Below are 23,959 nucleotides of genomic sequence, written 5' to 3'. Positions count from 1 at the left end.
AACCCACTTTGGAGGCTCTCCTTGGGCCCTAGAATGTAGATAGGCAAAGGTAGCTGGAAACTAACTGCAAAATTTATTCCAGGGCTGCGGGCACTGTGGGGGCCTTAAGGGCACTTCTCATTTGGGGGCTGGGAGTCGCCAGCCTGGCCAGGGGTACACATTTCAGGGGGGAGGACTGAGACAGGGTGGTCGAAGGCGGGGGCGGGGATGCCCAGTCATCTCCAGCTGGGCGAGCTCAGCGCAAGCTGCAACGGCAACGTGAAAGCAGGACAGACAGTGGATGCCCAGCCCTGCGACAGAGGACAGCTGAGGCCCCGCCCCTGTGTCTGGCCCTGGAGAGTGTCTTTCAGGACGTAGGACAGGAGTTGAGGCTAGGGAGTTGAGGCCCAGCTTCAAGGGTATACAGTAAGGAACCCAATGGGAGGGGCCAGTGAAAGACGGCTCATCAGCAATGTCCCTGATCTGGAGACCCATACATCCTCCCCAAGATCACCCAGATTCCCACCCACAGAGACTCTGAGCCCGCCACAGGCCAGGCTGCCGGTCCTCTAGTGGGCTGGGGTGGGGGTGGGGGGGCAAGCTCTCCTCTGGATTGGAGTGAGGGCTCAGAAATAATGGCCCAGCACCACCCATGGGGTACTTGGTTTGAGGGTGTTTGGGAAGAATCCATGGGCTGGTCTTGGTGCTAATCCCCAGTCCCAGCCTCAGACCTCAAATCTGTCCCCTGCCCCTCCACATACACACCTTTCAAGGAGTATCTAAATTAAAAAACAAATAAAATGAAAACAAACAAACAAAAAACTTCTTGACTACAGCTTTGCAGATAAATACCAGCCTGGAGGGCCAACCGTGGGTGGGGCTAGAACGCTGATTGTGCCAAACTTCTCCTCTGCCGGGAGAGGGTTAGAAAGATGATTGCAGCAAAATTCTTTGCAGATAACATGTCAAAATTCTCCCCTGCAGACGTCAGACGGGATAGAAGGTTTAGGGAGGAGGTCTTTGGGTCCTAACCGGTCTCCCAGGGTCCTCTAGGGCCCAACAGCCCCTTGCCTAATTTTGCAAACTCTGTTATCCCTAGTTTACAAAACAGAGGGCTTCCCTCCTGGGCTCCGGGAGGGAGTCCTGGAGATCCTCCTCTCCACCCCCCTCCCCACCGAGTTGATGTCGCTCAACTTCTCTCTGCCTCTGTTTCCAGGAGAGGGGGAAGGGATGACCTCTGACTCAAGGGACATGGAGGCCCACCAGGGAAGCCGAACCTCCTCCCTGGGCCTGTGCACCAGACTCCAGGACAGACAGCTGGGAGCAGGGGGAGGGAGGGAGTGGTTAGCAGCCACCTCCCTGGGGCACTCTGAGTGGCAGGCAAGTGCCAGTGGCTAGTGGAGACCACCCCACCTCAGCCAGGCCCTGCCCACCTTCACCCACCTTCCCAAACGCAGGGCTTCAGAGAGCTCAGGGGCAGGGGCCTACGTGGTGGGGTCCTGGGTCAGCATAATCAAATAAACCATCTGGAGACCACAGGGGTGCTGCGGCCCCTCCCCCGGCCCCGGCTCCCCTTCCCCGCCCCGTCACTGGCCCAAGCTCAGGTCTGCTTGGCCTGCAGCATCTCGATGAGCAGGTTGTTTCGGGGCATCTCGTTGCCCAGGTGCTTGTGGTACAGGTATTCCTTGGCCTGCATGCTCAGCGCCCGCACCTCCACCAGGCACAGCAGCAGCTGCTGGAACTTGTCTCCGCAGTGCGGGTAGTGGCACAGGGTGTAATCGAGCAGGGCGGCATTGGCCTTCTCCTGAGCGTCCTTCACCAGGCTGTGGTTATTCAGGAACTTCACATCTGCAAAGGGAGGAGCCGTTCACCAGCCCCATCACATCATCAGCACCGTCACTGGCATCAGCAACGCCAACATCCCTATGATCACCAAAGACATGGGCACTGCCACCACCACCAACGAACCACAATCTCCCCGTCACCACCACGGCACCATTACCGTTGTTGATGAACACTGCCACCAGCATCAGTCACCCGATGCCAGCATCCCTGGTTTTCACACACATGGTCACTGCTGCCATCAACAATCAAACGACCGTCATTCCCGTCACCAGCATGATCACCATCATCATCACCACCTTGGCTGAACACCACCATCCGCAGCAGTCACTGACACTAACAGGCCTGCGGTTATCACGCACACGGCCACCAGTGACCACCAGCCACAAGCGCCTGTCACCACCACTGCTGCCATTGTCATCAACCCCACCGTCATCACCAAGACCATCGCCAACCTCACCAGGTGTATCCCTGGACACGTTATTCAACCTCTTAATTCCTTCATCTGCAAAACAGGGCGGCAGTAGTGCCTACTTCACAAGATTGTTGTGAGAATTAAGGGAGTTGATATGTAGGAAGTGCTCAGAAGAACAGTGTCCGGTGCTTCATAAGACTCAGTGTGTTAGTGTTATTATTACTCCTACTCTCACCACATCCAGGAACAACACCATCCCCAGCCCCATGGTCAAAACCATCCTGTTGCCATCATCCTCGGGGTAGGCACCATCAGCATCACCACCCCGCCACCATCACCACTATCGCCCATCAGCACCATCACCAGAGAGGCGCACTGTGAGTGGAGGGGTCCCACCCCCCGTTCTAGGGTGTGACAGGCACTCCTCTGGTCCATGCTCTGACCAATCAAGAGGCTCTGGTAACCCAAGGAGATTTTCTCATGGGGCCGTGGACGTTCACTGCAACAGTATTTACAGTGATGGGGAGGTGGCCTGGATGGCCAGGTGGTGGCTGCATCCCCGGGAGTCCTGTGCAGTAGACAGAAGTAATTGAGCAGACACAGTGCTGAGCAAATGGATGGACTTTTAAAAGCATGGGGCTGAGGGGAGAAAAAACAAAAAATAAGATAAAAAACAAAAAAGCGAGATCCAGAATGAGATCTCTAAGGTAAAGCCGCCTACTTAAATTAAAAACACTAGCGCACAAAGCATGCACCTTGTGTAAGAACAGAGACAAACAAGAAGAGCCGAGTTAAACGTAAAGGGGACGGTTGGTGATGGGAGGGAGAGGCGGGTGGGTGGCTCTGCGTGGACCAATGATCATCTGTACCAGGGACAGAGGAGTGTGATTAATGCACCCCCTGTCCTGGAGGTCCAGTGAAGAAATAAAAATTGTGTCTTTAGCGTGAAGTGGATGGTTGTTCAAATCCCAGCCCCACCATTTAGAATCGGTGGCCTGTGCCCTGTCCTCTCCCGACCTGAAGGCCTTCCTCCGCTACAAAAGGGGCCGTGCCCACCTTGCAGCGGGGGGAGCTCAGGTGCCAGGGCACTGCACAGGTGCCTGGCCCCCAGGGGTGCCCATGGAGGGCCAGTGTCCTGTCACAGGAGTCCTCATCACTGCTTGCAGGCTTTTTTCAGCTCCTGGGCAGCATCTCCAGCTGGTGCCCTGCCTAGGGGCTGAAAGTCAGCAGGAATCCACAGAACCTGTCCGCATCCCCCGCTCCGAGCCCCGCCAGGCCTGGGATGCGTCGTCCAGCGGTTCAGAAGATGTTCATCCATCCACCTCCCTTGCGTTCGCATCACCCCCAGCCCTGCTGCTGCGGGGGAGTCCGGAGCCCAGCATGCACAGCCCTTGGCCCTTCTAATCCCTCTTAACACCCACTGCGTCAGGAGGGCTGGACGCTCCTGGCAACCCTGATCCCCAGCCGCCCCCAGCATGCCCGCCGAGGCCTGTGTTGTCCAAAGTCGGATTTAGGGAAACCCAAGCTGGACCCAGGGCGTATGGCAGGATCTGGGCCTCCCCCCATCCTCGCCCCCATCCCCCTCACCTCATTCAGTAAGTGAGCCAGGGTCATATTCTTCCTGGCCTCCCCAGGATCACCATTAGCCCCTAAGGCACCTGGTGCCAATTAGAAAGAAGGTCCCCCATGTCCACAGAAAGACAGCTTGGTGAGGGGCATGCAGGCTGGATTTCAGCCTCTACCTTTCCCCTGTCTAGGTGCCCTTGTTCAGTAAACAACCTGCCCAACTGTACATAGCAGCCCTGTTCCCTAGCCTGGCCCTCTCCAAATAAACTCAAAGGTCATGAGAAGTCTCCCCACCTAACTAGCATCTCCTGGGGGCAGGAGGTTCTTACTGGCCCCATCCCTTTCCATCCCAATCTACCTTCCGTCCCCGTCCCCACCATCCCCAGGGCAGTTCTCCTACTTGTCTTCTGATAATTTACAATAGGAGGCTGGGGGTCCAGAGAAGGGTAGGGACCAGCTCAAGGCCACACAGCAGTAAAAGGGCCCAGAAGAAACAGGTGAGGGTGCGGGGAGGACTGGATCAGATGCTGCAGTAGAGGCAGGAGTGGGAGGGGGCTGGGGAGGACCAACCAGAGCCTCGGCTTTACCAGGATTTACTGTTCCCAGCAGCAGTGTGACAGGGACAGCAGGGCGGAGTGCAGGGTGGGGAGGTGCGGAACAAGGACAGCTTTCAGGGACACCTCCCTCCTAGCAGCTCTACGGGTCCTGCAGCTCTCAGGAGGCTGGAGACCCCCACCGCCCCCACAAGGTGGGCTACAGGGCTGGGGGCGGGAAGCACGGTCACTAATTGAGCCCTGGCCACTACGGTACAAGACAGGAGAGCCGATTCCCCCGCACCTGCTGCACCTTCCCCACCCCCACCCCCGCCATCACTTAATCCCCACAGACACCCAGGCAGGCAGGAAAGGGCGTCTTCCGTGCACAGCGACAGTGGGGCAGGCCTGGAGCACACAACAGATACCAGAGCCGGTATTCAAACCGAGATCTCTCTGGCTCCAAAGCACTATGGGTAAGCAGAGGCAGGGTCAGGCCTGGACCCTGGTCCCTGGGGGATTAGATGACGTGATGACTTTATGTTCCATCCAACTCAGGAGTCCTGTCCAAGGGCCACCAAGCCTGGGGTCCTTGGTTTCCCCAGGAAGGTTACTCTGGACGCCCTCTTGGAGAGGAACGTGGTCAAGTCACGCCCCTTCTCCAAGCCTACCTCTAAAGGGACTGTCGTGAGGATTCTCTGGGATGCTGGATGTGACAGAGCCAGCATCCCTCGGGACACCACACCCTTCCTTCCTTAGACACACAAACCTGGAGACGCCCCCTTCGTGCGTCAGGGGCTCAAACCCCAGCTCCACCACCAGCTAGGTGACCCGGGGCAAGTCCCTTCCCCAGTCTGAGCCTCAGTTTCCCGTCATCTGCAGAACGGGTGCAAATTAATCTCCGCCTCTCAGGGCACCGAAGAACTGGGCCTCATCTGCCCAGCTCTGGGCCTTGAGCCACCGCGGGCTGGAGCCGGGCCTGCTCAGCTCCCAGCAATCCGGGGGGTGGGAGGTAGGAAGGGGCTGGGAGATGGCAACCCCACCCCCAAGAGCAGCCCGCTAGCTCTGCGGAGCCGGGGGCCCCCAGGTTCTCAGAAAAGCCCCCTTTTCACGGTTTAATTGAATATTTGAATAATCCTTTCATTCCAGCGAGGCGTAAAGAATGTTGTCCCAATAGCGGTGACTCAGGCAGGCGCCCCCGCGCACAATGGCCCCTCGAGTGGGGCTGCTATTCAGGCCGCCTTTTGTTGGCACGAGCAGTGGGTAAATTGCAAACGCTTAAGGGAATGCTGCTGCCGTCGCCTCAATGCAAGTCAGGAAATCGAATGTTAGGTCAATCCATTAAGCTTCGATTAAGTCCTCTGCGGAACAATGCCAGCCGGGCCCATCTTCATAAACACCGTGATTGCCAGGAGAGAGGCACTAATTTTAATTAAACCTCCTTACCTGCCTTCGCGCCTGCCTGAGCCGGCTATTTAGACACCAAATGGCACCCTTCTGTGGAGGCAGGCGAGAAGGAGGCGCTGAGCGGGCTGAAGGGCGGAGGGGTTGGGGGGCAGCCGTCACACAAGTTCAGGCTGAAGCAGCCCAGGGAGGCGCTGCCCCGGGGTGATGCCCAGCATGCCAGCTGGAGGACTAGGAGCAAGTGGCCACCCCATTCTGTGCCCCAGTTCCCTTGGGGACCCAGCTCTGGTGGTCTGGGTGGGATCATGGGAGTAGCCCCCTCCCACCTTCCAGACTCTGGGCAAATCTTCCCCCTCGTCTTGCCCAAATTTATCCACTTCACCCCAGCCCCACGTCTAGCCTCTTGCAGGGCTCTGGGTTGCCACCTGGCATCCTTTTCCCATGCTGCAGTTGGAAGGACCTTGCCAAAATGCAAACTTGATCATGTTTCTCCCTGCTGAAAATCCTCCCCAAGGGAAGGTTCAACGTACTGGCCTGGCATTCAAGGCCTTGCACAGCTCAGCCCCTGCCCACCTCTCCAGCCTCCTCCTCACCCTCTCCCTGCCCCACAGGTACTTCCAGACTTTCAGGATCACCCATCCCTGTGCACAAGCTGTTCCTTCAGTCTGGAATGCCCTTGCTGCTGCTTGCTTTGTTTCACCCAGAACACTCCTGCTCATACTACAAGGCCCAGCTCAGAGGCCCCTCCTCCAAGCAGACTTCCCTGATATCCTAGGCATAGTTGTCTTCTCCTCTTTGGCCCAGCCCAGATCACACTGGACTGCCCAGGCTCCTCTCCACACCTGGAACCTGTCAGCCAGCGGCCCATGTGGCTCCCCTGGGCTCCTCTCACCGCACACCTACGAGCTTGGACAGGCCTGGGTCCCGGGTCTTCTCCCCTCACAGCCCCGATACCACTAGAGTTTCTGGCCCCCACCCTGAGGGTCACTGTCCCCAAAGACAAGGCACTGTGCCAGACACACAGTGTGCAATAAAGATGGAGAGAGACTCATTCCTTCCTTCACTTCATTCACTAACTTGTTCATTTGCTCGTGAACTTAATGATGGCTATGACAGAAACAATACTGATGCATACTCTGAGGAGCCAGGCCACGCACTGAACATTTTGGGGAATTTTCTCATTAAATCTCATAGCAAGTTAAAGATGATTATGATGTTCATTTTACAGATGGGGAAATAGAGGCTCAGAGAGGGGAGTGACTTGCTCAAGGGCCCACAAACAGAGAGAGAGTCTAGATTTAGAATCCAGGTGGTCCATCGCTAGTCCCCTTTCCTAACCACTGCTCCACCCTGCCTCGCATGTGTACACACACGTGCACACTCTCACTCCTCCGTCCCACCCGCTCCAGCCTGTTCCAGCCAAGCACTGTGGACACTCCTGGTCTCCCGGCCCCAACTGCCTCCTCTGGAAACCAGGATGAAGCCTGGCGTGCAGGAGAGGCTGTGCACTCATGGTTCTGAGCACAGCCCCTTGCCTGGATCCAGGAGAAGAGGGCTGGGCTCAGCCTTGATGTCCTCCCTACACCCCATAGAAGGAGGAATCCTGGATTTATCACCTGGTGGAGGCCAAGGCTGTGCCAGGCCTGGCAGTCCCCAGTGCTGGGGCTTTGGTAGGAAGAGGGGCTGAGGGCTGCAGGCATGTGCCTCAGGCCCCGGGTGGTCTGGAGAGCCAAGACGAGGTCCCTGCTCTGCAGGGGGCACCAAGATGGAGCCCTGGCCAAGGAACCTGGTGGCTGGCAGCCCCACCCTCCCCAAGACCTCCTAGTGGCCTCTTGACGACGGTCAGGTCAAGAACTATCACCTCACAAAACACCACAGAACCCACACTACAATACAATGTGTCCCAAGCACGCCCCTCAAATACCTCACATCTCCACATCTCCCCAGTCACCACTCAGCCATATACAGATTGTTCACACCACATGACACATAAAATCCCACTAGCCCATAAAAGTTCACAGTCTATACATGCGCGAAAACGAAGGCACAGACACGCACATGACCCCTGGAGCCTGCGCACCCCAAACCACACACATCCGTGGCTCTGGTGAAACTGAGGTTGGGAGGAGGGTACCACTGCAGGCAGAGAAGGAAGGGGGCTTCCCCAGCTGCAGCCAGCCTGGCTCAGGTCCCTGAGGCCCCACCAAGGGCTTCAGGCTCCTAACTGGCTGCCTGAGATTCAACCCTCACCCCCCAGCATGCTCGACCCCTACCAACCCCTGCAGCCTTGCCGATACGCCCTCCAGCTACCAACCTGCTGTGCCAGCAGAGTCAGGAGGCTCAGCCCAGGCACCAAGTTATACAGCCACGGCCTGAACACAGGGCTTCCCCCAGTCAGTACGTCACTAATCACCCCCTCCCAGCTGTTTTACCCACTGCTTCCCCAGCTGCCCCCAGTCTTGAGCAGGCACACCCTTGCCAGACTGTGGCTGTGATGCCATCTGCCACAAAGACAGCATCTCGATCCTGCCCCCTCCCCAGGAGACAAGGCATTCACGCCCCCCTGTTCCAACCTTCCATCCCATCTACACCTCTGCTAAAAGATTTATCCCCCCCCCAACAAACTCCTACTCATCCTTCAAGACCCTGCTCAGATGTCCTTTCAGGAAGCCTTCCCGGCAGATCCCTTGCTCCCCGTCCTGGGTTCCCCGTCTCTCTGTCTCAGCCCTGATGGCACTGGCTGGAGGCCTCTCCCAGATTGGGAGCTGCCTGAGAGCAGGGAAAACCTCTGTGAACGCAGCATTGCTGGGCACAGGGAGGGCACGGGACACGCTTGCTGGGTGAGGGAGGACAAAAGGAGGCTGACCTGATGAGAGCTCAGAGGGAGGGTGGAGACCTGAGCGGCACAGGCTGGGCCGGGTTCAGGAGGGCAAAAGGAGGGAGACACCAGACACTTGGGGAGCCAGGCGAGCTGGGGGCTGGGCTGGCCCTCTGCCCCGCCCTGCTTTGTTTTCCTCCCTAGCACTTACCGAAATCTTCCAGGCTATACATTTTACGAATCATTTCACTAATTTATACATTTTACTAATTACATTATGCTTATCGTCTCTCTCCCCAGTGGAAGGTCAGCTCCTTGAAGACAGGGATTTGGGGTCTTTTTTTTTTTTTTTTTTTTTTTTTTTTTTGCGGTACACGGGCCTCTCACTGTTGTGGCCTCTCCCATTGCGGAGCACAGGCTCCGGACGCGCAGGCCCAGTGGCCATGGCTCACGGGCCCAGCCGCTCCGCGGCACATGGGATCCTCCCAGACCGGGGCACGAACCCGTATCCCCTGCATCGGCAGGCGGACTCTCAACCACTGCGCCACCAGGGAGGCCCTGGGGTCTTTTTTGAATGAGTGAATGAATGAATGAATGGGCAAAGGGGTCTGGGCCCCAAAGAGCTCAGAGTCAGAATTCAGACACCCTTCGAGCGGGGAATTAGGAAACACAGGGACCTCAGGATGGGAGCCAGGGATCAGAAGCTCCTGAAATCACACGGGCATTTTCTGGGGTGGCGTCGGCACTTTTCTAGGGCTGTCAGCTGGGAACCTACCACATCCTCAGGAGGGTTCTTTGTCCCATCAAGGGCAAGTCTTAGACATTATCCTGGCCCTCTGTCCTTCCAAACAAAGAAACTCAGGCCCAGAGAGGAAGCAGGCCCTGGGCCAGGTCCCCTTTATTCACTAAGAGAGGCCCCCATCGGAGAGCCCCACCTCAGGGTCTCCTTGCCAGCCCGCCCCCTACCCTCAGGCCAGGCCGCGCTCAGCCCACTCACCGAGGCTGAAAAGGATGAGGAACTTGAGGCAGACGAACTCCTGGCGGTCCAGCTGCAGCGCGTGCAGCTGCAGCACCAGCTCCTGCGCCCGAAGCACCAGGCTGTGAAGCAGGGAGCCTGCCTGGGCGGCCACCATGGTCAGCTCCACCTGCATGGACAGAGGGCAGGGGTCAGGGACATGAGGGGAGGGCGTGGATAGGAGGCACCGGTCGGAGGCTGGGGGTCAGGGGTGCCCAGCCTTGGAGCTGAGCCAGCGGCACCTCCTCAGGCCCCTGGACCCCTCCCAGGCCCCCAGCTCTGCTCCCACTGCCCTGCCCAGAGCTGAGGGCCCCCGCGCAGCAGAGCCGACACCAGGCAGGTGTGTGCAGAGGGAGAGCTGAAGGGTCCTTCATGCACAAAGAGCCGCCGCCAGGCCCAGTGGTACAAGCAGCTTTTGTGTTTTGTGTGGTGTCTGCAGTGAGCACCACGTCGCGCTGGGTGGGGGGCGGGGCAGCCATGCCTGGATCCGCGTGGATGCAGCCACATGACCGCCCGGGGCCCACATATGGACACCTGGACTGCAGATGTGGCCACACCTCAGCTCACATTCACACACATGGAGGGACACACTCACAGCCTTGTCCACCCGCTTCAGGACGTGAACACACACACACGCACACCCTTGTAGGGTCACATCACAGGGTAACACAGACAGACATGCCTGTGTATATGTTCCCACTGACATGGTGACGGGCAGATCTCAACAGCCACCCACTTACGTGTGTGGAGATGTTTGCACAATAAAATACAGGAGCACACACAAACACACACACACACGCACACACAGGACTGTCTCACAGTCTCAGAGACTTCCGCCCACGTGTTGACAGGGGCTGACACTCACACCTCAGACTCCTTCATGTGCTCTCCCAGGTGGCCTCAAAGTTACATCCTTGCAACCAGCATTCCGCTGGCCCTGGATGGCCTGAGACACCCAGGTGAGAACAGAGGATGAGGACAAAGGGTTGGAGGCAGGGGGTGGGGAGCAGGGCCTCAGTCTCCAGTCTCTCTTCCCAAAACCACCTATGAAACCCACTCCTCCTGTATCCCCCCCAGGAGTGATGCTCCCTCCACCAGGCTAGACCCTGAGCATCAACCTCCCTTTCCTTCTCCCTACTTCCCTCCATTTCCCCTACACCTCCTCTCCCCTCCTCCTTGAATTGTGCCCTCCCAGATCCCCAGTGTTCTGAGCAGTGGGTGGCTGCCTTCATTTCCTCCTCACCCCCATCTTGCCCCCTCCATGCGCTTCCTCATATACAACCTGGTTGTACCCTTCCCCACTTAAAACTCTTCTGATGCTCCCTGCTTGATTCCAGGAGCCACCCCACCTGCCTCCCATCCTCGTGCCCCTAATTCCCTGCTCTAAGAGTGCCCAAATTCTGACTCTGAGCTCTTTGGGGCCCAGACCCCTTTGCCCACCCATTCAGCCATCCATCCATCCATCCATCCATCCATCCATCCATCCATCCATCCATCCATCCATCCTTCCATCTATCATTCAGGATTTAGAACCTGCAAGGTCTTGCCCATCCCAGCCCCCAGCCACACCTCCAGCCTTATCTCTCACCTCAACCCAGCCCCCACAGGGCACCTGCCTCCCAAACCCATGTCCCAGCACACCGGCAGCCCCCGGCAGCTCAGCAGTCCTAACCTGCCTCTCTCAGCCTGGCCCGTGCTACCTCCTCTACGCGTCTGGATTGCCCCTCCACCCCGTCACTACCTGACCAGCCCTGATTTATTCTTTCACTACCCAGCGCCACCATCACGTCCTCCAAGAGCCTCCCTGACCCTCCCCGCATCCCTGAGCTGCTTCCCCCAGAGCAGGGCTCCCAGGGCCTGGTTCCTCTCAAGGTCAAAGCTAGGGCTGATCAGAGGGAGGTCGGGCTGGTGGGTATCCCATGAACCTGGGGAAAGGGCTGATATTCAGTGGTGCCCAGGGCCAGCCCTGGAGAGGCCTGGGACCTCTTCTGGGCCCAGAATTCTGGAAATGTGTGGTGGGGGGGTCAGGACAGGGCGCAGTAGGGTCTGGTCACCTCCTGCCCAGTGACCAGCAGGATGCTGCCCTCCTTGCCATGTTGGATCTGACGGTAGATGTGGTCGAACACCAGCAGCTCACTCCAGCAGTTCTGCAGTAGTGTCATCTGGTCGGCCACCTGCAAGGAAGAGGCACACAGGGGTCCAGGGTCCAGCCACGGTCCAGCTGGGGACCGTCTCCTCGCCCCTCCTCCTCCCAGCTCTGAGTTCAGCAGCTCAACTGCGTATGTGACCTGGGCAAGCTGCCCAACCTCTGTGTCCAGTTTACCCATGTGTCTTCTTCATCAAAGTGTGGCAGGGGTCTAGCAAAATAATAAGAGGGTCCAACGGAGGTGCTCAGGCCCCGGCTCTGCCTCTTACAAGTTGTATGACCTTAAGCAAGTTCTGTAACCTTTCTGGGCCTCAGTTTTCTCATCTGGAAAGTGGGCAAAGTATTAGAAGGTGGTCTGGCACATACTAAGCCCTCAATAAATGTTACAGAATAATGTCCACGGAAGTGCTTTGTGAAGGATTCCTTTAAATGCGAGGGAAGATTTGTATTAATTTTTCCTTGTGCCCATTTGGCCTGTGGTCACATCTCCAGCGGCCTGAATCACTCAAAAAGGAGCCACGTAGAGAAAACAGAGGGCTTCCTCGCAGTCTTGTGCAGAGCTTTGAAGTTCATGGGAAGAGAGGAGGTCCGGCCCACGGAATGAGCAGGTGGCTGGCAACAGTCTACATCAGAAGCAGGAATAGAAGGGCACACGGAGCCGATTCTGAATCCCCAGGCTGCACTGAGGGGCACTCAGTGTGAGGGCAGGGACTCTCCTCCAGTCTGGGGGATCGCCACATTCTAGCAAGGCAAGAGTAGACCCTCGTGACAGTGACAAGTGGGACTCAGGACCATGGGCTGCCAGAGCCAGAAGGGCCCTTAGGCATCTCCTGGCCTAAACTCCTATTTCCACATGAAGAATCTGCCACCCAGTGAGGGCAAGGGACTCTCCTGAGGTCACAGAGAGGCAAAGTCAGGCCAGGGCCACGGCTGGCATTCTCCATCCACAACTCTCCATAGTGACAAATACTGAACACTCCTGGGTGTTCAGAACTGCGCTGGGTGCAGCGTGTCACCCTAGGAGGACACAGTGCAGACGCCAGTCCCTTTCGGCATCCGTGGCTCATCAGCCAGCCGCCATCGACCCAACAGGCACCCCCCAGGCACCTTCCTGGGCCATGCCCTACAGAGGATGCAAATCACGTTAGCTCACAGTCACTGTGCTGCAGCTCCACAAGCCTTTGTAGTTGGTACTAGTGTTATCCCCAATCCATGGAGAGAGGACACTGAGCTCAGAGAGGTCAAGTAACTTACCCAAGGTCACACAGCTCTGTCTAGTTCATCTCTGCTCTTGACACTAGGTGTGCAGGAAGACCCACCCTTGCCACCCTAGAGCTCACGGCAGGCTCACTACCTCACCCATGAAGCCCTCCCCATCCTCTGGACATGGCACCTGCAACATCTGATGGCACCATTCATGCCACTGTCTTCCCTGACACCTGTGGGGTCTGGGAGGAACAACCCCCGACCTGGAGAGCAGAGTAGCCCAGGCGGCCCCTGGCCTGAAAAGGAACTGGCCCAGGCCTAACCCACAGCTCTCTTCTCGGGGGCTAGAAGCCCCCTCCTCCCCTCTGCTCTGCTCCTCTCCTGGGAGTGGCCCTGGGGCCTGTCCTCAGACAGACAAAGGGAGAGAAAATGGACAAAGAGCAAAGTGAGCGGCTGGACACACAGTCAGGCTTCCTCCAGGCCTCGCCTGCTCAGCCCTTCCCCAGCCTGTGTGGCTGAGAACAAGAGGAAGGGTCTGTCTCTATCCTGCTCTGAGTCCCCGGCCTCCCACCCTCCCCTCCTCCCCTCCCCTCCGTGTCAAGAACCCATACCTCCCCCTCCATCTCCCAGCAGAAGGTCCATCCTAGAGCCCCATTACTGTCAGAACAGGAAGCCCAGCCAAGGGGACCCGAGGCTCAGCCACAGGTAGCCCTGGATGGGAGGGGCCGGGAGAGACTGAGAACCAGGCAAGGATGCATCGCAAAGACACCTCGCCTTATCGCGCCTCAGGAAGTGGCCAGTCCCCAGAGAGCCTCCCCATCACAGCTTCCAAGGAGGGAGGCAAGGCTCAGTGAGCACCTAGACCAGGCCCCGTTCCCAGCACGCCCAACACTCCTCAGCCCTGCCCACTACAGATGAGGAAGCAGAGGCTCCCCTCAGGTAACCGCAGGGAGCTGGGCTCTGCACAGACCACCCGCCTGGGCTGCTCTTCTTGGGGGGCGGGGGGGCTGGCACTCCTGGAGCCCAAGCAGGAGGTGCCTGGTCTGGGAGTTGCACTGGCCCACTTTGGGCAACCCAGACGGAGGCAGAGGGGGAGGGAGGACGTGCAGGGCTGGGTTCTGCCCCCCACCCATTGAGGCCCTAGGGAGCAGACACCCTTGTGCCTGAATTAAAGGAACAGGGGGTGGGGAGGTGGAAGCGCAAGAGATAAGGGGGAGAATTAGGAGATAAGCTGACTGAGCTTTGGGCAGAAAGCAGAAGGGGTCACAGTGACCCGGCTGGCCAAGCCCTGGGAGCAGACTCTGTACCCAGACCTCAGACCCCGGGAGTGGGGGCAGCCCTGCCCACGGGGCTGATAGGGGTGCAGGGCAGAGAGATGCACTACGGTGGCTGGGCTTTGGTGCCCTGTGCCCTCTGATTCCCACTTAGCCACACACCCTCTCCTGACCTGATTTCCTATTCTGAGAAATGGAAAAAAAATAAATCCTCTCTCTTTTGGTTAGGGAAAATATATGAGCACAGCGGTGTCAGTCGTGAAGGGTTCTGGGAACCCATGGTCAGCTATTCTGGGGACTCTGCCCTGGCCTGGGTTCCCCTCCCCACCAGCCAAGCAATCGTGCCTTCCAGACTCTTTACTGGCTCTTCCCCTAGATGGACACATAAAGACACCAAACTCCAAACACTCCCCACACAGATGAACACACACACAGACACACAGACACAGAGGCACACAGGCACACAGGCACACAGGCACACACACACTCCCCTTTTTATTTAAAAGAAAACCAGAGGGCCCTAGCTGCCAGCCCCTCTCCATGGGAAAGCAGGTGGCTAAGAGGCTCACTTAACCAAAGAGAGTTGGGTTTCACCTTCCGTGGGCTTTTCCCTAAGCAAAAGGTTCTTCCTCTACCCTCAGTCCACCCTGCCACCCCGGGGACAAGGACATGTGCAGTCCCAGCCCCGGGGTCCCTCATCAGCCTGGCCTGTCTTCTGGGCCCACCAGCCGCCCACCCCTCCTGCCGGTCTGCCACAAATCTTCCTGGAGCCTTGACACTTTGCAGCCTGCCTCGGAGACGGGGTATTTATGCGTGCTGAGATGACCTCCTTCCCAGCAGGCCCCCCTCCAGAGCCCCCTGGGGTCTGATCAGTCTGGCGGTCGAAGGCCAGTGGGCTCTGTAATTCTCCAGTGGTTGACAAGCCGCGGGCTGGCCACAGCGCTGTCCCGGCCAAGTGGTTGGCGGGCTGTCATTTGTCAGTCCAGGACTGACAGAGTTACTGCCACTTAAATGAAACCATATATCTAAGCAGTTAAATCTGTTGCCAATCGGGGGCCTCGGAGCTGGATGTCAAGGGTGAACTGATGTCAAGATGGGTCATTAGGCACTCTTGGCCCTTGCCTCCACCTCCCTGATTCCTATCTTGCATCCTCCCAGCTGTCCTTCCTGGGGACTGTCCACAGAGGCTGCCTGCCTGGGCCTACACCCTGCCCCCACTGAGCAGTATGTACAGGTGAGTTTCTGCTACCTTGCAGGTATGAAGCTGCTTTGGAAGCCCAGGGCAAGGTGGGCCCCCGTCTTCTCCCAGAGCTCTAGTGCTTAGAGGAGCGTGGACACGATGTATCTTTTCTCCCTCTTCCTGGCCAGACCTGTCTACCACCTGCAAGGTTAGATTCAATGGTACCGCTGCAGAGGGGCCCAGCGAGGGAGGGAGCCACTGCCCCCACTCACTGAACACTTCCTGGGCGCTGTAGCGTGTGCTAAATTCTTTACCTGCCCTAGCTCACTAAGCCCTTCCAACAACCCTATGAGGTGGCTACTATTTCAACTCCCCCTTTTTTACAGATAGGGACAACTGAGGCCCAGAGAAGTAAGGTCACTTGCCCAAAGTCACGCACCAGATAAGTGGCAGATATGGAACTTGAACACGGGCCTCTCTGATTCTGGTGTATGTTACTAACCTCTGTACCATGTCACATCTAACACACCGTGATTGCATGAGGTGGAAAAATGGAGACAGAGGGACTTCCCTGGCAGTCCAGTGGTTAAGACACTGTGCTTCCACTGCAGGGGGCACAGGTTTGATCCCTGGTCAGGGACTAGGACCCCACGTGCCGCACGGCCTGCCCCACCTCCCCCAAAAAAATTGGAGGCAGAGGGACATCCAAGCTGGGAAAGAGGCTGGAGGAGGACAACCCCAAAGGGCATCTGGAGCCCCAATATCAGCTCAGCAAAGACCCCAGTCTTTCCCCTGGACAGCAAGACATCATCAACATCACAGAGGGCTGAGCAAGCCTCTGGGGAGAGCTCAGGCTCTGTGGCGGGAGCCTGCCCTTCCCAGGCAGGCTGTCCGTCACCCACTGCCAAAGGACCTACTCCTGGTCCAAGCGCTGCTTCCGACTCTGCCTACCTCTCCAGCCCTGCCTCATAAGACCACCTGGGACTCCCTGACACATGGTACCTTTTCACACTTCTGGGTCTTCTGCTGTCCCCTTTCCCAGAACGCCCTTAACCTTCTCAGACTGCTTTCTGGAGAGGTGTAGATCAAAGAAACCTTCCCTGACTTTCTAACACAGAGCCATTTGCTCTCCTGCTGGCCTCCCTTGGCCCCTTTCTACTGCTGTCAGAGCCCTGGGCACCCTGTGTTGGCATTACCTATGTGCATGTCTGTCTCTTCCTCTAGCCTGGCAACCTCCTGGGTCCAATTCATTTCAGTGTCCCTATGCACAGGCCAAGGGCTACCCCACTCTCAGAGCTAGGGAGCCCCCTTGCTGTCTGCTGTGTCCTGCCCGGAGGTGAGGAATGAACGGTCAGTCAAAAGAGAGAACAGGGACTTCCCTGGTGGCACAGTGGATAGGACTCCATGCTCCCAACACAGGGGGCCCGGGTTCGATCCCTGGTCAGGGAACTAGATCCCACATGCACGCCGCAACTAAGAGTTCGCATGCCACAACTAAAGAGCCCACGTGCTGCAACTAAGGAGCCCACCTGCTGCGACGAAGACCTGCTGTAACCAAATAAATAAATAAATATTTTTTAAAAAAGAGAACAGTCACTCAGCTCCCCTCACACTTTTCTGCTTCCCTACCTCTGGCTTTGCAAATAGACATCAGCCCAGCGCTTACTGGACCGGTGGGAAAGAAGCTCCACATGGCTGATGAGAGGCCCTCTAAGGGCTGGGCTGGTACTTATCTGCAAGGCTCCTTTACAGAGGCTGGTAACGATGGTTCATATTCCTGGGCTTGATTCAGGGGAAGGGGAAGCAGGAAGGTTTGGACCACAGAGAAACCAGAAGCAGGAAAAAACACTCAGCTAAGCTTGGACAAAAGCCCTTCCCATCCTGCGTGAAAAACCCCGAGAGACCAGGAAGGCGGCCAGAGGAAGTGCCCTGCCCCTGGATCCAGGATTCTGGAAGACCAGGAATGCTCTAGCTCCTCCTCCCCTCTGAACTGGGGGCTCATGGGGAGCCTGGAGGGAAAGCTGGCAACCAACCGAAGGGTCTTGGGATCCTCCTCCCATACCAGGGCCTCCAGCCACGAGTGGAAGGCAGATGGGATTGGTTGAGGCCCTGCCTCTTGTTCTACTCATGAGGTCAGCCTAGAGAGGGGGCAGGGGTGAGAAGTCCCTCCCCATGACAGACACCCGGCACATCCCCAGACCTCAGCCACGACAGGCCCTCCACAGTAGAAGCAGAAGGCGTTACAGCCAATGCTTGGTTGCTCTGGGCCCCAGAGCAACCCAGGCGCCCAGCTCCACGATGCCTCGAGGGTTCACAGTGCCCAGGCTTCATGTTATCCCCCCTGGCCCCCATGCCCAGCCCAGACCCTGCAGACAGTACCCCTGGCCCATCCGGCCACATGCCCCTGGAGGAAGCCCAGGCCTGAGTGGCGTCAGCACTGACAGTGCAGCTCAAGGCTGCAGTGGCCCCAAGCAGGGAGGGCAACAGGCCCTGCTGTTTACACCCAGTCCCAGAACAGCCAAGGGGACTGACCTGGGAAAGGCAAACATCAATAGGCCTGAACTAAAGGCCTATCATGTCTCCGTCTAGGCCAGGGAGGATGGGCTTGGCCAGGCTTGGGGGAGGGGGGGCCTCTGAAGTTGGCAGAAACCCTGATCATAGGGAGCCAGGGCACTAGAGGGGCAGCTCCCAGTCTTCGGGTGCTTCAAACCACTAGGCAGGGTGAATGGGAAGTTCTTCCTTGTCTGGCCTTAGTTTCTCCTGCTGCTTTCCGGCTTACTTTAGCCGCAGGTACCTCAACTCAGGGGAATGGAAGGTCTTACAGCCGAGGCATTTGGAAGATGAGGGGCGGGTCCTGCAATCCCCCACTTACCCTCCCACCTAGCACTCCCTGCACACACAGACACACACATTTACACGTGGGACTAACCATCGTGCATGAGACATGCAGGAACAGTAAGATCTTTCACCTTAGCTGGGAAGGAGAAGCATCCCAAACTCTGAGATACTAAGACCCCTTCTGTGATATCTGAGGCTAGCAGGGAGTGGTGGCCTCTCCAAATGAGAGGACAGGATGGCTTGGACCCTATTCCTGACATTGGGCTGGGGCAACCAGAGACAGCCTCCCAAGGACTGAGCTAGTCCTTTGCGAGAGCCCAGGGTCTCAGAGAAAGAAAGATAAATGTCAACAGAGACTCAGACTGGGAGAGAAAGAGACAAAGATTGAAGGGCCTAGAGAGAGACAGGGAAGCAGAGAGATAGCACCCCAGGGAGAGAGACAACAGAAAGAGACAGAGGCAGAGGTAAAAGAACCAGAGGCTGTGAGAGATAGACACTCAGGGAACAGAGAAGGAGAAAGAGGGAGGGGTGAGTGAGGAGGTGGGACAGGGACAAGGAAGGCTGTGATGGACCAGAAACACTCCTCATGTCCCCAGTGTGGCCTCCCTGTCCCCGGACATGGCCTGAAGCCAGTGGGCAGGAGAGCCCCACCCAAGGGGTGGCCAAGACTGAGACTTGGGCAGCTGAGGGGACACCCCAGAACCAGCGGCCAGCCAGGTGGGAGGAGGGACTCACCTCCAGTTCCTTGAAGACCATGCACCTGCGTGCCCAGTCCACGATGGAGATGAAGGTCTGGTCAGCCATCCTGCACAGGAGGCTGAAGGGTGCAGGCTGGTCGGGGCGGCCTTTGGCCGGTTCCTGCAGGCAGCCCACGATGCGCGCCCGTACCTGGTCCTCGTCTGGCTCCAGCTGCAGCAGCTGCAGGATGAGCTCGGGCACACCAGGCCCTCCAGAGAAGGGCTCTGGGTAGCCGTAGTGCGGCCCGGGCTGTGGGGGGCTGGCGTAGGGCTCTGGGTACTCAGACTTGATGGCGCGGCCAGGGAAGGCAGGATAGAGGTAGCCAGCCAGTGGCCCGTGGGCGCTGGGCACAGCCATAGGCAGCGCTGGGGCCCCAAAGTCGCCCAGTGGCCCAGCAGGTGGACCAGAGGCCAGGCCCTTGGGCTCAGGTGCATGCAGGCCAGGGGGCAGCATGTAGTCCGGTGGGGGAGGGGGCGGTGGGGGCACCCCCATTGGGGGGCCTGTCTCCAGCTTGAAGCCATTGGCTCGAATCTGTGCCTTCTTCTGTTGCTTCAGGGCCCGGTCCCGCTTGTACATGGGCCCAAACTTGTTCCGGCCGCCCCGCATGCGGTCAGCGCGCACGGCTGTGGGCAGAGGCAGAGGGGTAGGCTCACCGGCTCCAGGCCACCCGCCATACTACCCCACTCACAGTTCTTCCCCAAACCGATCTGACTGGGTCACTCTCCAGCTCAATACCTCTCATGGCTCCTCCAGTGCCCTTAACCTGGCATTCAGAGGAAGTCAATCTCCCTAACCCGGCATTCAAGGCCCTGTTCACCTCTCCATCATCTCCCCGCCCCCCACCATGAGACCCTGTGTTCTTTCCACTCCACCTTACTCTCTCTCTGCTCCTCTGCTTGGCACTTCCTCCACCCTGCCTCTGGTATTCTTTCTGCCTCAAACCCTTTCCTTCTCTCATGCCTACTAAACACCCAAAGTGTTCCTGGATTCACCCAGGCAGCAGCCACTGTTCTTGCCCCGGATGTCCTGTCTCTTGCCCACTCTCGTCCTGCTGAGTGCTACTGTACCATGGACCCAGGCTGAGAGCTTCTGGGGGCTCAGCAGGGGTTCAGATGCCCAGCATAGGGCCTGAGGTGGTGACAGGAAGTGGGCTCTGGTCAGCCTTGTTCACAGGTGGGTCCCCAGTGTCCAGCTGCTTCTTGACTGACTGCCTGACTCTGTTGAACCCCTGTTTCAAAATGACTCGCGTTTCTGCCGCTGCCTTCAAATCTGAAGCTGAGTTTAGGGCTGACTGGGGCTCTATGCTGGTGGGAAGGGACCTCCCTTGCTGACCAGATGTCCCTCCACCTGGCCAAGAATGTGTCACCAGCCGGACCCAACAGGTGTGTCTCTGCAGCCGAAGTGTGGCCGCAGCCCCTGCTCAGACAGGACCCCACCCTGGGCTCCAGGAGAAGGGAGAGAGGAGGAGGGAGAGGGCGGTGCTCAGCAAGGGATGTGTCTCCGGGGCCCATGCAGCCAATCTTCCTGCCATGGGGGTGGGCAGCCCTGCTCCACTCCCTCAGGCTCCGCGAGGGGTTTCTGCAGCTCACAACAACCAGTTCTTCTGAGCCCCTCAGGACCTGGTGCTGGGAACATGGGCTCTGGGGACAGGACAGGATATCCCCCTTCCATCAGGGGCCCTTCCTCTAGGTGACAGGACTTGTGGCCTGCAGTTCTCAGAGCCACCAGGGGCCTTCTACTTTGTTTAAAAACTTTAACCAACAGCTGCCTGCTCGGCACACAGCCCGGCTGGGGCCAGCGGGGTGGAAGCCTATGACTGTCCACCCTCAAAGAGTTTGAGTTTTTCCTGCTAAAACGTTTTCCTCCCCTCCGGACAGAGAGCTAGGGGTGGGGGTGGGGAGACAAGGATGGGCCTGGGTCCTCTGGGGGCAATTGTTCTCCATTACCCAGCCCTCTAGGGCCTGGCTAAAACCTGCTGAGTGAATAACTGAGTGAATCTTGTGGATGGATGGACAGATGAACAGATGGGTAGTCTGAGTGAGTGCAGGCTGCACAGTGATGCTGGACAGATAATAACATAAATAAGAATAACAGTAATAGCTAACCTGTTGAGCATTTTCTACATTCCAGGCACCATGCTAGGAGCTTTTCATACAATTCTCTCACTAACTCAAGGAGGAAGGCGTTATTCTTAGGCCCATCTTTCAGATGGGGAGTCTGCAGTTCAGAGAGGTTAAGGAACTTGCCCAATGTCACCCAGCCTGTAAGTGGTGGCACTGGGACTTGAACTCCAGTAAAGGTATTGAAAACCTTGGCTCTGGTTGGTATGGGATGTCAGTGGGGGTGTGACAGAACTCCTGGCAGAGGGAGGAGCTCTGGGGGGCTCTGCCCTGTGCTGCCCTGCCTACAAGGGCTGGGGAGAGGGTCATCTCTCTGAGGTTCACTTTTAGATGCTTCTCAAGCCATCCCAAGCTGGTCCTGCATGCATCCCTTCACCCAGACCGACATCAGTTCTCACCCCTCCCCCATAGAGATCAGGGCCCTAATGTCACATGAGGGGCTAATCGCCTGGCCCCAGAAACTTTAAGAAGACCTATGGTACCCTCCCCTCACCCCTTCTCCCACCCCCACCCCCTGCCCCCTCGCCATCAGAGGTCAGGGGTAGGAGGAGCGGTGTGCGCACCTTCCAGGCGCATCCCCACTGTCAGGCACTTCTGGAAGCGGCAGAAGGGACAGCGCTTGCGCTGCGTCTTGTCGATCTTGCAGCTCTGGCTCTCGGTGCACGTGTAGTGCTTGTTGTTCTGCACCGTGCGCTTGAAGAAGCCCTGGGGGAGAGGGGAGTCAGCACGGGAGGGGACAGGCCCCGTCTCCCCTTCCCTGCACTTCCCAGCAGGGCTTTCCGCCGCTTCCCGCCGGCTGCTCGCCAGCCTTCCACGCCGGTCCCTTGCCGGCCGGCTGCCCGCTCACCTTGCAACTCTCGCATGTGAGCAGCCCGTAGTGGTAGCCGGACACCTTGTCCCCACAGACGGGGCACAGCTCGTCCAGGTCCTCGTCGTATGAATAGTCCATGCCCGCAGCGTCTGCCTGTGGAGGGAGGAGAGGCTCATCGCGGGCAGGACTGCGACTGGCAGCGCCGCGGACCTGGGTCCGGCGGGTCCTGCACCACCGCGGCCGCGCGCCCCAGGGTGCCCTCCTTATGGGCCCGGCCCCCGGCCCCCACCACAGCGCCAGTGGTCGAGGGCGCCCGTTGCAGGCCACCTATTAGAGCGCCCTGAGCAGCCCGCAGCACGCGTGCCTGGAGCAGCTCCCCTGCCGGGCCCTTGCTGACCCTGTCCCCACACTTCCGCCCCGCGCGCTCCCCAACCCTCCCAGGGGCTCCTCCTGAGCGGCCCCCCGCCGCGTCCGATCTGGGACTCTCGGATTAAATGCGCTTTGATCCGGATTCGTTCGTTTGAGAACAAAACCCCGATTCTGAGAAAACGAGATTGTCTCGCCCGCCCGGGTGATGCCAACGAACCCGGTCGGAGTGGGGCCCAAGCGTTCTGGGTATCGGACAGGGATGAGGGAGACAGAGGCAGAGCCTGAGAGAGACCGAGAGATGGGCAGAAAAGAGAGCGAGAGACACCGACCGACGCTGCTTAACGGAGAGAGTTCCCCGGGGCGACAGAGACAACGAAAATCCGAGAGTGACAGAGAAACATTGATGCCCAGTCAGAGAAAACCTGGGGGAGATGAGAACGACGGAGAGCTAGGGAGATGGTAGAGAGTGGGGAGCGGGGGGAGAGAGAGAACGAAAGAGAGAGATAGAGAGATCAGAGACACTGTCAGACAGAGGCCCAAAGAGAAAACCTGGGAGAGACACAGTGATAGACGGAGAGACAGACCGAGACACCGGAGAGACAAGAGAAATCTGGGAGATACCCAGGCAGAGAGAGTGACAGAGACACTGAGAGAAAACCTGGAGAGACGGAGGTGCCCGGCCAGGGGGTCGGGGACGGCAAGACGCACGGAAATCGGCCGGACCCGGGGCCCGAGCTCAGAGGCGCGGCCCGGCAGAGTCGGACCCGGACATGGGCTCGAGCTGAGAGAGGCGGAGAACGACGGCGCCCGTGCAGAGAGCCCGAAAGCGCGGAGCCGCCGGGCCCCCAGGCCGGGAGAGACAAAGCCCGCGGGCAGCAGCCACCGAGACCGAGACCGACCGAGGCCGTGCCAACGAGTCCGTGCCGCCGAGACCGAGACATCGGGCGGAGAGCCGGCGAGGAGGGCGCAGCGGGGACAGCGGGTGCAGGGCGTGGAGCCGCTAGCGGGGCGCGAGTCGCTGAGACCTCGGGCGGAGACCCCGCGGGCCCCCGAGAGAGAGGCCGAGCCCGAGGCGGGGGGAGCGACCTCGGGCGGAGAGTCGAAGTCCCCAGAAGGGAAGCGCGCAGAGCCTGGGCCGGGGCAGCGCGAAGGGGCGCGACGGCGGCTACGGCCCGCCCGGTGCCCACCTGGCGGCTCCTGGGAGCAGCAGCGCCCCGCGTCCCGCCAGCGCGAGCCCCGCACCGCCTGGCCGCGTCGCCGCCGCTGCCGGCGATGAGCCGCACCCGGGCGCAGCGCCGCCCGCCCGCGATGACGGCCGCTCGGGCCGGGGGCGAGGAGGCGGGGGCTCGGGGCTGGCGGCGCGGGGCCCCGGCGCTCCCCCACCCCGCCTCCCCGCCCCCGCCGCCTCCAGGGCCGCTCTGAGGCGCACCTGGGACCCGGGCCCCTCCGCCGCCAGTGCTTGCTGCGCGAACCCACTGCGCCGGGTTCAGGGGCCGGCCCCTCCATATCAGCGCGTTCGGTATCCGGGGGCGGCGGCCGGGCCGCGCCCTCCGCCGCCCCCTAGACGGGTTCATGCCTTTCCCCTCACCCTGTCGCCCCACATCCCCATCCCGGCTCCCAGAGCCCGGGCACCCCGGAATCCGAGCAGGTGCTAGGCGCCTGGGAGCCTCGGGCCACCCGCCTGCGGTGAAAGGAGGCGAGTCCC

General features: G+C 58.9%; 1 protein-coding gene across 1 annotated transcript; it reads right to left on the bottom strand.

Moving 5' to 3' along the window:
- Positions 1–1,579: 1,579 nt before the first annotated feature.
- NR5A1 (nuclear receptor subfamily 5 group A member 1) lies at positions 1,580–22,023 on the bottom strand. The gene is made up of 6 exons (XM_060101163.1): positions 21,922–22,023; positions 21,638–21,779; positions 18,952–19,577; positions 11,627–11,746; positions 9,555–9,702; positions 1,580–1,827 (listed from the first exon to the last, which is right to left on the bottom strand). Exons 1-6 carry the CDS (start codon positions 22,021–22,023, stop codon positions 1,580–1,582), a joined length of 1,386 nt encoding a protein of 461 aa, XP_059957146.1.
- Between the last annotated feature and the right edge of the window lie 1,936 nt (positions 22,024–23,959).

Source organism: Mesoplodon densirostris, chromosome 6 (assembly GCF_025265405.1).
Source record: "Mesoplodon densirostris isolate mMesDen1 chromosome 6, mMesDen1 primary haplotype, whole genome shotgun sequence".
NCBI lineage: Eukaryota > Metazoa > Chordata > Mammalia > Artiodactyla > Ziphiidae > Mesoplodon > Mesoplodon densirostris.
Note: the sequence above shows the minus strand (reverse complement) of the source record. Positions and strands in the feature narration are given on the sequence as shown.

Bases quoted from the DNA above. Each gene is read 5' to 3' on its own strand.
- NR5A1 (XM_060101163.1), bottom strand. From the start codon at position 22,023: ATGGACTATTCATACGACGAGGACCTGGACGAGCTGTGCCCCGTCTGT. The intron at 11,747-18,951 runs GTGAGTCCCTCC...TCTTCCTTGCAG, and splicing joins TGGTCTTCAAGGAACTGGAG to GTGGCCGACCAGATGACACT. The intron at 1,828-9,554 runs GTGAGTGGGCTG...CTCCCTTTGCAG, and splicing joins CCTCATCCTTTTCAGCCTCG to ATGTGAAGTTCCTGAATAAC.